At 40.4% G+C, this 13,430-nt stretch overlaps 1 protein-coding gene across 1 annotated transcript in view; it reads right to left on the minus strand.

The window, feature by feature from the left end:
* DARS1 (aspartyl-tRNA synthetase 1) overlaps positions 1–13,430 on the minus strand; it is a 70,943-nt gene that overhangs the window by 8,208 nt on the left and 49,305 nt on the right. Inside the window, exons 8-9 of the mRNA XM_081318971.1 lie at positions 1,475–1,586; positions 311–445 (exon numbers count right to left, since the gene is read on the minus strand). Coding sequence (XP_081175097.1) covers positions 311–445; positions 1,475–1,586 — 247 coding nt within the window. The remainder of the gene's footprint in view (positions 1–310; positions 446–1,474; positions 1,587–13,430) is intronic.

The raw sequence follows: 13,430 nt of genomic DNA on the forward strand, positions 1-13,430 counted from the left end.
ACAATGGTTGAACCATGCCAAATACAGTCACTTTTTTTAGTGGAATGTTGTATGATACAGTATTCTAATAGCCACTAGAGAACACTATTGCTCTGTTCATAAGCCAAATTTCAGCTGAACACACTATTCGTTCTGCCTGCAAACTCTGTGAAACTGTCATGTTGATTAGTTGTTTTCATGAAACTCTTGTCTGTTAGCAAATCAGACAGGAAAAGAGGTTGCAAAGTTAGCGCTTACGTAATTTGAACGTTCAGGATATTCTTGCCCCAGAGACTTTGACAACCGCCTTTCAAACAAAACACTTCCTTACCTGGCCCAATGCAGAAAACCTTATCAAAGTCAGCACAAATACACATCTGCTTGTAAAGCTGGGGGGACTGTGCAAGGTAGGCACTGCTTTTGAAGTACGACACAGTAAACACATTGGCACCACCTTCACTGGCAGCTGGAAAGTAAAGCAAGAGCAAATGTGGTGACACGTCTCGAACAAGGTACATCATGATAAAAATAAGTGGCTTTCTCCCTTTTTATAGTTTACATATACCTGTTGTGTATATGGTTTCTGCCCCCTTACTTCCAAGGCACAAAAAGAACAATCTAGAGGCTATATGTGGCCTGCCAACAAACCTTCAGTGGTCTCCAGAGGCCACTGTGAACAGGCGAAAATAAAAATAAAAATTGGCTATTCTTTTTTGGCATTTTTGGAATTGGGAGCAACTAAAAGGATCTATTTGATCTATTTCACCCCTTAACCTTCCTCCCACAAACCTTTGATCTGGCCCTGCCTACTTTGGGAATGCTGCCTTCAACATTCCACCCCAAACCCCAGTGCAACCCTCAAGCCAACCTAAGTTAAGCCCTCCTACCCAACTCCAAAGCTCTGGGTCAACAGGTCAGGTTTTCCCCATTGCCTACAACAAAGGGACTTTCCAACTCATTCCTCAATTGGAATCTTTCACTTTAGCATAGCATCCAAGAGCATCAAAGCTTATTTCAGAAGAGAAGGAAGCGGCAACAGAAACTCAGAGAGGAGATTAGGAGGAATCACAAGGCAAAGGTCTTGCATTTTTTAAGACTACTCATTGCTTTGTATGATGGGCAGTATTGAGACTAACAGGTAAGTTCTATAGTCCAGGTTAGCATATAAATTCTTCAATGCCACCCACTGCTCTAACCCCACAGGACTTCTTTTATATACTCTCAATATAAGTGTCAGTTTCAAAGATGAAAATGACAGCAGAAGAAACTAAATAATGAGATTTTTTTTTCCATACCATACTTGAGAATGGAAAGTGCTTTAGCTTTTTAAATCAGCTACTGTTTCAAAGGAGGCAGCAGCAACTTAAAAAGAAGTGATAATGAGCAACCAGGCACTTAAAATAAATTCATATTGGCTACTGCAGAAATAATATTTCAGCAAATTCTTGTATTCGATGTGTGAATTCTGAATCCATTTAACATATTGAATGCATACCAGAAATAATCTTTGGAGTCTGAATTTCCACAAACCCCTTATGAATGAGAGTTTCTCGAAAAAGCTGACAAATACCAGACTGGACACGGAAGACAGCTTGACTAGTGCAGGTCTGGAAAATAAAGATACTATATTAAGATTCATAACTTTACTTGCTAGACTAATTGCTTGCCTTAATCAGGACAATGGAAGTCATTGAAATATTCTTTCAAGGATGTTTTATTACCTAAGAGCCTACAGATGTGTCTGATCATGTTTGCCCAAAGCAGTAATATCATGCGGTAATACCAAGAGTAACAGCTGAAAATACATACTAAAAGTATGTAGTACTGAGGGCAAAAGGAGATTATTTTTTATTTATTCATTCACCGAAACTATTTTAATTTGTTTTTCTTCTTAGAATATCAGGGTAGCGCTTAAGTAGAATACAAATAAAAAATACTACAGTACAACATAATGAAATCCCAAAATATTACAACAACAAATCCAAAGCATGAAAACATCAAGTTAAATAGATCAGTGGAATATTTTAACAGGCTGGCAAGTAAGAATATGTTAGCGTAATGACAATATAATAGCAGTGTTAGTCAAGCATTCGTGGAGAGAGCATTTTAGCTATAGGAGTTGATATGGAGAAAGTCTCTATATAGTTTTCAAACAATGAGCTTCTCCTGTCAAAGGAACTTGGGAAAAGTGTTTTTGGAAGCTCTTAAGATGCTGTACAGTATTCATACTTCTTTGACAATATGGATCTCAAATTATTTAAAACGGGTGTCAAACTGAAAGCCCCGTGGGCCGGATGCGTCACAAAGAAAACGTGCCCACCCCATTGCTGGCAATGGGGGAAAAGCTCCGATACGTCACGCCACATCACGTGACGTCGCAAGTTTGACATGTCTGGTTTAGAACTTCAAAGGTAAGAACCAACTCTCTGAACTTGAAAACAAATATAACTAGTGTAATTCATTAAGAACCCGTATAACCTACTCCCATCTAGTTGCTTCTGTTACAATTCTGACAAACCTATCTGTAACTATTTGATTTTTTTATCATCTTCAACATTAACCCAACATTAACCTAATCACAAGGATGCACACTATAGACAAGCTATTTATATCCAGAAACAGTTGAAGCTATCAAATCAATTAAAAGTTATTAAAGGCTTGCTTAAATTACTGTTCCTCATCCAGCCCAATTACTGATTCCAGGGTAAGAGATTAATTAGCATTTGATACTTTACTAGAAATTGTAGACAACATGTATATGCATGGATGAGTTACAGAAGATCAAATTCCATGGGACCTTGCAGCAAAACATATGCATTTCAGTGGAAACCCAACTTTGCAAAACCTGCCCTGGATTATGGAAACAGAACTACCTTATTACTCTGTTCTCTACTCTTATACCATAGTTATACCAAAATACTATAAATAATATAAAAACTGAGAATGAGTGAGTTTATAATCCTCTAGTTCTTTTCTGACAGAGGTTACTCATTGAAATGACTAAGGTTGTTCTAGCATCAACCCTATAGCACTGGGTATATTAAAATGCACATATTACCATATCCAAGGTTTAGAGAAGAGAATTCTCTGCCATGCCATTATAGCAACTATCGATGGACACTGTTCCAAAGTGATACTACTCTTATCCTAATTAGATCTATGGTACGAGGACCCAAAACATTAAGAATTCAAGCTGTTTCAGATTCAAAATGCTCTGTTTTAAATGTGAAGTGGGTTTGGGAATGTTTCAAGTGCCAATGTTCCAAAATACTTTCAAGATGAGGGAACAATCCATTTCATACTCCGAATGGGACATTTTAAATCTGAAATGGTTCAAATTTAAAATGATTTCCATACGCCTAATGAATAGATATAACAATAATAGATGGGGTGGAAAAGCTGAGTTGTTGAAAGAAAAGGAAAACGACAAATCGTCTGTTAAAATAAGAAGTGCATCAATATTGGACTTCCGGTGGCTGTGCGGCGCCGGAGACAGCCTTCCCGGGCTGCCCGCGGCTCAGCTGAGTAATTTTCACCCGAAACAGCGCCGATCAGCTGTTCGGGTGAATTTGAAGCCCCCTCCTCGGGAGAAGAGGAGGGGGTGAGGCCCCAGGTAGGGGTCGAGTTCTCCGGGGCCGCCTGAGCTTGTAGCTTGGGCGGCTGAAGGATTGAACTCCCCCGTAGCCTGGGTCGCTCCCAGCTGGTCAGCGTCTCTGCTCCGGATTTCTTGGAGCAGAGCCAGGCGTTTGCGACCACCCCTGCCTGAAGGAAGGACTATGGAATAAAAGGAGCAGGCAGAGCGGTACAAGAGGAAAAGGTGAAGAGGATTATTATATTTTACTCTCGAGCTTGATGGACTTTTTAAACTTAAAGTGAAAGTGCGTCACAAGTGAAAGTAAAAGATGGCGGCTAAACCTCCCCCAAAAACTCTTCGGAGTGGTGGAACTTCTCCGGTGCAACAATCATCATTGCAGGCGTTGCATCCTCCTGATGTATTGACACCGAAGCATTTACAAGATGCTCTTGAAAAACATGCCCAGGTAATTTTGGAATCAATGGGTGATAAATTTGCACAGATGGAGGAGAAATTGGAGAAATTGGAGGAGAGAATGGAAGAGAGGATGGAACAGAAGTTCAGTGTGATGAAGGTAGACATTTTGTCTTCAGTGCATAAAGTGGCTGAATGTGTGGAAGATCTGGATGAAAAAGTGGAAGATTTGACTCAAAAGAATGCCATATTAGAAGCAAAAGTATTGGAGAATGAAGATTTAAGAGATAAAATGGACAGAGAATTGAGTCTTGCTCAATATTACCAGATGCAGTTTGCTGTTAGAATCAGAGGCTTAAAAGAGAATATTAAGGAAGATTTAAAGCAGCTGATTTCTGAGGCTCTGGAAGTGGTATTGAATCAGCCAGCATCTGAAATAAAGGGAGGCATGGATAAAGTGTTTCGTGTGAATTCATGGATTGCTAGACAGAGAAAGCTGCCTAGAGATGTGGTGGTTTATTTTGCAAAGAGGGAAATTAGAGATGAAGTTATACAAGCTGCCTATGATTCTAAAGTTGTGATTGCTGATCAAGAAGTTTTGGTTCTAAAAGAAATCCCTCCAAAGATTTTAAGGAGGAGGAAGGATTTTACATTTCTTGTGCAAGAGCTCAAGCAACGAGATATAAGGTTCAGATGGGAGATTCCAGTTGGGTTGATGGTGATGCATGAAGGTAAAAGGTACCGTCTGGTTACTGTGATGCAGGCGCGTGATTTTTACAATAACGTTTTAAAAGCAACCTCATTATCACTTCTGGAAGCTGCAAAGGGATCTGGAGAAGGAGAACATCAAAAGGCTGAAGATGGACAGACAGAGGAGAACGGTGCTGGAGGAGATCAAGTTACAACTTCTTTGGATGATCCTAGAGAGCAGAGGGTGACGCGTGCTGCTTTAAAACGATCAAAAAAAACAAAAGAACAAGATCAGCAGAAGTCTATGGAACTTCCACAACGTACTTACAGCCAAGCAGTGGGAGGAGCACGGCCTAAAGAAGATAGTCCTATCAAAGCAGTGCTCCAAGAGCTTTGGGATGATATGCATGGCAACTAAATTTTTAACTTGGAACGTTAATGGACTAAATTCACCACAGAAGAGGAAGAAAGTTTTTCAATATTTAAACAATTCAAGATAGATGTTATATGTTTGCAAGAAACGCATATTAGGGTTGTGGATCAAAAGTATTTATCGAACTCAAGGCTGGGTACGCAATTTGTTGCTTCTGCAATGAATAAGAAAAATGGAGTGGTTGTTTATGTTAAAAGTGCTTTAACAGCAGACTTAATTGAAGCAGATAAGCATGGAAGATACGTTATGATAGAGCTGCTGCTAGAAGGTAAAAAGACGCTTTTAGTTGGATTATATGCTCCTAATCAACAACAAGCTGACTTTTTTAGTTTACTTCATACAAAGCTTACCCAGTTGGATTATAAATCTTTTATTTTTATGGGGGATTGGAATGGTGTTTTGGATGTACAGATGGACAAGGCTGGAGCTTTTAAGCGCGTCCCAAGTCATGCTAGACTGCCTAAATCCTTTTTTGAAATGAAGGATGACTTGGAACTGCGAGATATTTGGCGCGAGAGACATTTGCAGGAAAAGGATTATACTTTTTTTTCTGACAGACATCAATCTTTTTCTAGGATTGATTTTATTTTGTTGACTAATGATTTTTTTTTAAGGACTAAGAAGGTGAAGATTTGTGCAAGAACTATTTCTGATCACAGCCCAGTTTGGCTAGAGATTGATAAGGAGAATAGAGATAGGCGCTCGTGGCGCGTAAATGAGAATTTGTTTAGAAATCAGAGAAATGTGGAAGAATGCAAACAGCGGATGAAGGATTTTTTTGAAATTAATATGAATAAGGGCACCTCTATGGACATGGTTTGGGATGCTAGTAAGGCCTATATGAGAGGGGTGTTGATATATATGAATAATAAACATAGACGTGCTGTGGAAGCTAGGAGGAAAGAACTGGAGAATGAAATAAAGGAAAAAGAAAAGGCTTTGATTTTGAATTCAGAGGATGTGAAGATTAAGGAGGCTATTAAACTGTTAAGAGGACAATTTGATAAATTAATGGCTGACCAAGTGGCAACCAATTTGCGGTTTGCCAGGCATAATACCTTTTGCAACGCCAACAAACCAGGTAGATGGTTAGCTTATAGATTGAGGAAAAAGCAAAGGGCTTCTAATATAGACAAAATTGAGCATAAAGGAAGGGTTGTGTTTCAACAGGACCTTATTAAGGATGCTTTTGTGGATTTTTATTCTAAATTATATGCTAAGGAGAAGATTAATGAAAAAGACATTGATATATATTTGGAGAATGCTAGCATCCCGGTTCTTACGCAAGTACAAAAAGAGGGGATTAATCAATTAATTACAGAAGAAGAAATTTTTACAGCAATTAAGGAATTGAAGATGGATAAAGCACCAGGTACGGATGGTTTGTCTGCGGCTTATTATAAAAATTTACAATTAGAGATGATGAAACCGTTAAAGGAACTGTTCCAGACAATCCAGAGGGGGGGAAAGGTGCCACCGTCTTGGAGAACAGCTTTTATTTCCTTGATTCCGAAGGAAGACCAAGATGCTACTCAAGTTAAAAATTATAGACCGATATCGCTTTTAAATACAGATTACAAGATATTTGCTAAGGTGTTGGCTAATAGACTGATGAGGGTTCTGCAACAGGTGATTCATGGGGACCAAACGGGGTTTATTAGTGGTAGGCAAATGAAAAATAATGTGAGGCATATAGTGGATGTGTTAGAGTTTTTGGAAAGGAACAACCAGATCCCTGCGGCGCTAATCTTTCTAGATGCTGAAAAAGCTTTTGATCAATTGAATTGGCAATTTTTGATGAAAGTTTTAGACAAAATGGATTTTGGGAAAAATTTTTTACAACCGATTAGGGCATTATATCAAAAACAAGCTGCCCGAACTATAGTTAATAATAGTCTGACAGAAGCATGTAATATTGAGAAGGGCACAAGGCAAGGGTGTCCGTTATCGCCCTTGTTATTTGTATTAACATTAGAGATATTATTGGTTAAAATACGGAATTCGGAAAAAATTAAGGGTATACAAATTAGAGATCAGGATTATAGATTGAGAGCATTCGCAGATGATCTGGTTGTTACAGTAACCCAGCCAGAGAACTCTGTTGTGGACCTGATGGAGATAATAACACAATACGGGAAGGTTTCTGGATTTAAAGTTAATATACAGAAAACCAAAATTCTGGCTAAAAATATGACAGTTTCGCAAAAGGCTCTCTTAGAAGGATTAACTGGATTTGAGATTGTTAAAAGGGTAAAATATTTGGGGGTGCTTTTGTCACCCTCTAATACAAAGTTATATAAAAATAATTATGAAAAACTATGGGGGAAAATTCAAAAAGAATTGGAGAGTTGGGAAAAATTGCAATTGTCCTTGTTGGGACGGATCGCAGCAGTGAAAATGAACGTCCTGCCTAAATTTCTATTTTTATTTCAAATGATACCGATTCTTAAGAAAGATTCTAATTTGGAGGAATGGCAGCGAGGTATCAATAAATTTGTTTGGGCAGGGAAAAGGCCACGAGTTAAACTTAAGATTATGCAGGATACTCGTGAGAGAGGTGGTCTTAAAATGCCCAATCTTAAACTATATTATGAAGCTGCTGCATTAGTAGGAATAAGTGATTGGATTAATTTGACACAAGAGAGATTATTAAATCTTGAGGGCCACGATTTGTTGTTTGGCTGGCATGCATATTTGTTGTATGACAAGAAGGTAGACAATGTGTTTAGAGTGCATATTCTAAGACAGGCATTGTTGAGAGTTTGGAAGAAGTATAGACATAAGCTAGATTGTAAAATACCACTGTGGGCAATTCCAAAACACGCAATAGAAAATATACATGCTGGTTTCAAACATGATGTGACTACGTACAAGGAGATTCTGAGCTTGGAAAGAAATGTCTGGAGTTTGAAATCTTATAGCCTCTTGCGAGAAGAGAAGGTTGTTCAAAATTGGTTTCAATATACTCAGCTACGGGCCAGGTGGAAAGAAGACCAGAAAATTGGTTTTACAATGACTGATGAAAATCTGATAAAACAAATTAGAAATCAGGGTCCCGCACATATCAAACGGATATATCTTGCATTGATAGAAATTGACTCAGAAACAGAGCTTGTTAAAGATTGTATGATTAAATGGGCCCAAAATATTCAAGAAGTTGTTACAATGGATACGTGGGAAAGGATTTGGGTGAGGAACGTAAAATTTACACAAGCTCAAAATCTAAGAGAGAATTTTTACAAAATGTTTTATAGATGGCATCTAGATCCTAAAAAGCTTGCAAGTATGTATCCGAATTATCAGCCTAAATGTTGGAGGTGCGGTGACGAAGACGCAACATATTTTCACATATGGTGGACTTGTAAAAAGGTTAAGGCTTTTTGGATAAAAGTCTGGTGGAACATGCAGAAGATTTTTAAACAGATGATAAAGTTTTGTCCGCAACTTTTTTTGTTGGGAATAATTACAGATGCTACAGTTGTGGACACTAAGTTGATGTTGAATTTAATTACGGCAGCAAGACTCTTAATAGGTCAGTATTGGAAGAAGGAGGAACTGCCGACTATAGGAGAATGGACTTTAAAGGTTTCTGACCTGGCAGAGATGGCAAAGATATCGGCCTATTTGAAAGATCATTCGCAAGAACGTTATATTATGGAGTGGAGAAAATGGATTGAGTATATCCAGAACAAATATGGGACTAAAAAGTTTCATGTAGCATTTGAATAAGTCTTCCCTTCTTTTCTCTTTTTTTTCCTCTTTTTTTATATATTTTATATTAATAGTGTTTGTAGTTATCCTATATGAGCTAGAGAGTGATAGATTTTAGAGTTTACGGTTATTAGCATATGGTTGTTTATGATTCTTTTTTTTTTGTTTTTTATACCTTGTACTTAGCTCTGGGAAGTCGGGGGGGGGAGGGGGGGAGGGGTAAGGAGGGAGGGATAGGGGAGGGGTAGGGGGGTTTGTTAAAGATAAAATGTATGATAAAACTTTTCAATAAAAAAAAAGAAGTGCATCAATATTACAGCATTCAAAAAGCAAACAGGTGGCTGTACAAAAAAGATAATTCAACTATAATAAAACAAAAAATTTTTTTTTTGTATGAAGGTGAAAGGATTATTCTTCCTTCTATTAACTTCTCCAAAACAATATAGACAAGCTAGCTAGTCTTTAAAAAGGTCACAGGGGCTATTTACAAACTGGCAAACCCACATACTTATAAACAGACTAACTAGCTTTGTGGCTCAGTGAGAAGGAAAAAAAATGATTCACACTTTCATAGTGCTAAACCCACAACTGATGCTAATGTTGAAGTATTAGGAACATGCAGCTGCTAAACCTAAAGTAGTTAGTTTTTTTTTTTTAACTAAAAGGGATATGCGTCACAGAACTGTTTACTATTAACTTTTTTTAGGATGCCTATCTTTTTCGTTAGGTTAGAACATGTGGTTTTTCACATGACATAGCAACAAGCCACACATGTGCAAAAACAAAGGAACTGTGACATAACTGTCATTGTTATGTGGGTGTAGAAATTTTAAACGCAGCAGATTGTATTCTTTAAAATAAATAAAACTTCATCTTCTTTGCATCAATGGAAGGCTAGCCAATCCAGTTAAGCAAAATAGCCAGAAAGGGACTGATACAATCTTGCTATTTTGTTATAGTTCGACTAAGCTCTTAACTACAGTTATGCTGGAATTTCTAAAGATTAGCCAGTCTTGTTGTCAGTTGTTTAGCAGAATTTACTCATGGTGGGCATAGCTAATTATAAAATATTCATTTACTGCAAGGGTGGGCATCTTACCTCTATCTAGTTGGAAGTTGCACCTTATTTTTATTTTTGGCCTCTGAAGTATGAAGAGGTATGGGGGAGAGGTTTCAGATGTTCAGGCTCTTGTTTCAGAGATGGACGGTTTTGCTCAAAATACATACAGCTTAACCAGTTACTTTTGGGCTTAAACAGGTCTATGTTTTAGAGCAGGGGTAGGCAACCTCGGCTCTTTTATGACTCATGGACTTCAACTCCCAGAATTCCTCAGTCAGCATAGCTGACTGAGGAATTCTGGGAGTTGAAGTCCATGAGTCATAAAAGAGCCGAGGTTGCCTACCCCTGTTTTAGAGAGAGAGAGAAAAAAATGTCACCAAAGATTGTCATGTGTGGGGAAGTGGGGTCTAGAGAGCTAGGAGTTCTCCCTCTTCATTTATCTGAAGCAAAATGATTAATTTAATTCTCTCTAGCACACAACTCCCAAATAATCTCTTTTACACCTTTGTCTCTTCTTTCCGAACAGGTGAGCGTTCTGCCAAAGGAAGTACCGAACATTTTTATTTTCTAAGAATATAGGCTCAAGCCTATGTAGGACACAGAAGTCTTCTTATAAATAAAAATATTCGGTGAAGTTGGTGTTTGGCACTGTAGCAGCTTTCCCCCTTTTCATCCAATTTCAAACAATCTTAGAACAAAAGAAAAGAAAATACAATAAAATTGGAGAGCTTGCCAGGTACAAGGAAAGAGACTGAAGGTACGTTGATGGCCGCAGGCACCACATTATTTACCAGCAGAGGAAAGCATACGAGAGATCTACTGCAAGCTGTAAAAAACCCTGGGTGGTATTGAATTAATTTATTTGCTAGTGTAAAGGCTTCTGTCAGGAAAACAGGAAGGAAGGCATTGTTTTTGAGACCGAAGCCCTACTCTGTTGCAAATTTAGAAGTGGGAGAAGGGATAGGAAGAGAATCAGAAAAGTCTCACCCAGGGTTTCAACATAGGAACTGTATTATTTACCGATACCCATCTTTTGTCAAACTTTTTAGGATCTGACTAGTGCATTTATTTACTTATTTAACATGTTTGTACCACTCCCCAATCAGATTTACTAATAAAAAAGACCAGCAAATTACCAATGCTTTTAAAAACAAACATAACATCAATACCAGTAATCTGGAAACCTACTGGCAACCTGTATGGGTCTTATTTAAGGGACGCGGTGGCTCAGTGGGTTAGGACGCTGAGCTTGTCGATCAGAAGGTTGGCAGTTTGGAGGGTCGAATCCCGAGTGCCGCGTAACAGAGTGAGCGCCTGTTACTCGTCCCAGCTTCTGCCAACCTAGCAGTTCGAAAGCATGTAAAAATGCAAGTAGAAAAATAGGGACCACTACGGTGGGAAGGTAACAGCATTCCGTGCGCCTTTGGCGTCTAGTCATGCCGGCCACATGACCACGGAGACGTCCTCAGACAAATGCTGGCTCTTTGGCTTTGAAACGGAGATGAGCACCGGCCTCTAGAGTCGGAAATGACTAGCATGCATGTGCGGGGGAACCTTTCCCTTTTACCTTATGGGTCTTATTTAGCTAAAATGGCTCTTAGCCACTACCAAATGGGCTGTAATCTTCTGTACCTACCATTGTTTCTGAGTACAAGTAATCCCCAAGTTACAAGTGTTCACTTATGTTTGAAGTTCCGCGTTTACAAGCAAATCCCAACATTACGACTATTGCAGCACCACAGCAGTCATTCGCCCTTAACGAGCGACTGACCGCAGAGGCTCTGCAATGTTCACCTTATTCCTCTCCCTGCAACTGCTTCCCCTTTCCTTCCTGCTGTGCCGGACTCACTTACCTTGCAAAATCTGTCACCTCTCTGCTGCGGTTTCTTTCTCTTTGAGGGAGAGGAGAGTTGGCTTGGAAATGCTTTTTGCGCCGACAATAGGAGCTCCTGGGGTGCTGTAATATCACGCGAGTTCTAACATAAATTCTCTGCAAAACAGATCATGGCCCCTAGAAACTTCCATTCTCTGGGGGGGGGGAAAGTGTTTCCGTTTGCATGCCTATGGGGCAAAGCATGGAATCGGAGTTGGCCAGGTGCAGGAACCAATGCCGTCTGTGGCCCGGGTGCTCTGCTCGCTCCTGTGCACCCGCCTTACTTTGACAGCAGGAATGAAGCCTTCAACTGAGGGGTGAGGCATTGCGGGGCCAGGTCCATTGCACCTGCGTCCAAGCTGGCAGCAGTGGCAACCACCTGAGTGGTCATGATCCCCCTCCCCGGCCAGCCAACCACCCCGCCTGATCTAGTGTTTGCCTGGCCCGCCGGCTGGCACAAATCCTCACCACTCTTCTTCTCCTCCTCCTCCTCACTCATTGAGCAGCGGCAGCTTGAGTTTCTCTGCCCCAAGTGAAAGGAAATGGAGGTGCAGAGCAGGATTGCTCTCAACAAGGCCGGTGCATGCAGTGCACCTGTGTCTTCTTGAGAGCAATTCTGCTCTGCGCCTCCGGTTTCTTCCTTTGGGATGGAGCAGAGAAACTCAAGCTGCTCAAAGACTTTTTATTCAAACGCAGACCTGAGAGAGATTGGAAAGTCCGTGTGCCTGCACTGGGGCACTTCAGAAACGGAAAGGGACGCTCCGTGTGACTGCTTGAAACTCTGCATGACTCAGGTCTCCATTTGGATGAAAGGTGTTTGGGCGGCAGGCTTGAGTTTGTCTGCTTCTAAGTGAAAGGAAACGGAGGTGCAGAGCAGGACTGCACTCAATAAGGCCGGCTCGCTCCGGAGGCTTGTTTTCGCAGGATTGCTCTCAATAAGAGCGAGGCGCACTTTGGCTCCATTTTCGCCAGGAAGGGGGCTTGAGAAATGGCTTTTTCCTGGCAAAAACAAGCCTCTGGAGCAAGCGCGCCTCACACTATGGCTCCGTTTTTGCTGGAAAAAGCCAGTTCTCAAGCCCCCTTCCTGGTGAAAATGGAGCCAAAGAGCGAGGTGTGCTTGCTCCAGAGTCTTGTTTTCATCAGAAATGGCTTTTTCCGGCAAAAATAAGCCTCCGAGTCCTGATGCCGCCGGCGGCCAGAGCAGATCCTTCCCCATTTCCTCTCGCTTCCCCAAAGTCTCCCTTCACTAACGTCCTTTCCAGCTCCGTTCTCCGCCACCACGTGCAGGGCAACAAAAGAAGTTTGTGGGACTAAAAAAAAAACCAGTTCAATCACACCTTCCAACTTTATGAGACCTTTTTTTTCTTCACGAGAAGTTGGAAGGTTGGATTGATCTTTTTTTTTTTTTAGTCCCACAAACTTCTTTTGTTGCTCTGCACATGGAGCTGGAAAGGAGGTTAGTGAAGGAATGTGGATGGCCTGGGGTGGTGGTTAGGATTTGGCATTGTGGAGTGTTTATGCTCTGGTGGGGCTATTCAAAACGCAAAGAGATTCCCTGCATTTTGAAGCACCCTGTGTGACTGCACGGAAAGGAGCGCTCCGTTACTCAAGCGCCCCATTCCAGGCAAATGGAGCTTGCAGGTTCTGCCAGATCTCAGTTGGGATAAAAAGTCTTTTAGTTCCTATAGAGCGCTTC

This window comes from Vipera berus (genome assembly GCF_964194415.1).
Source record: "Vipera berus genome assembly, chromosome: 1".
Taxonomy (NCBI): Eukaryota; Metazoa; Chordata; class Lepidosauria; order Squamata; family Viperidae; genus Vipera; species Vipera berus.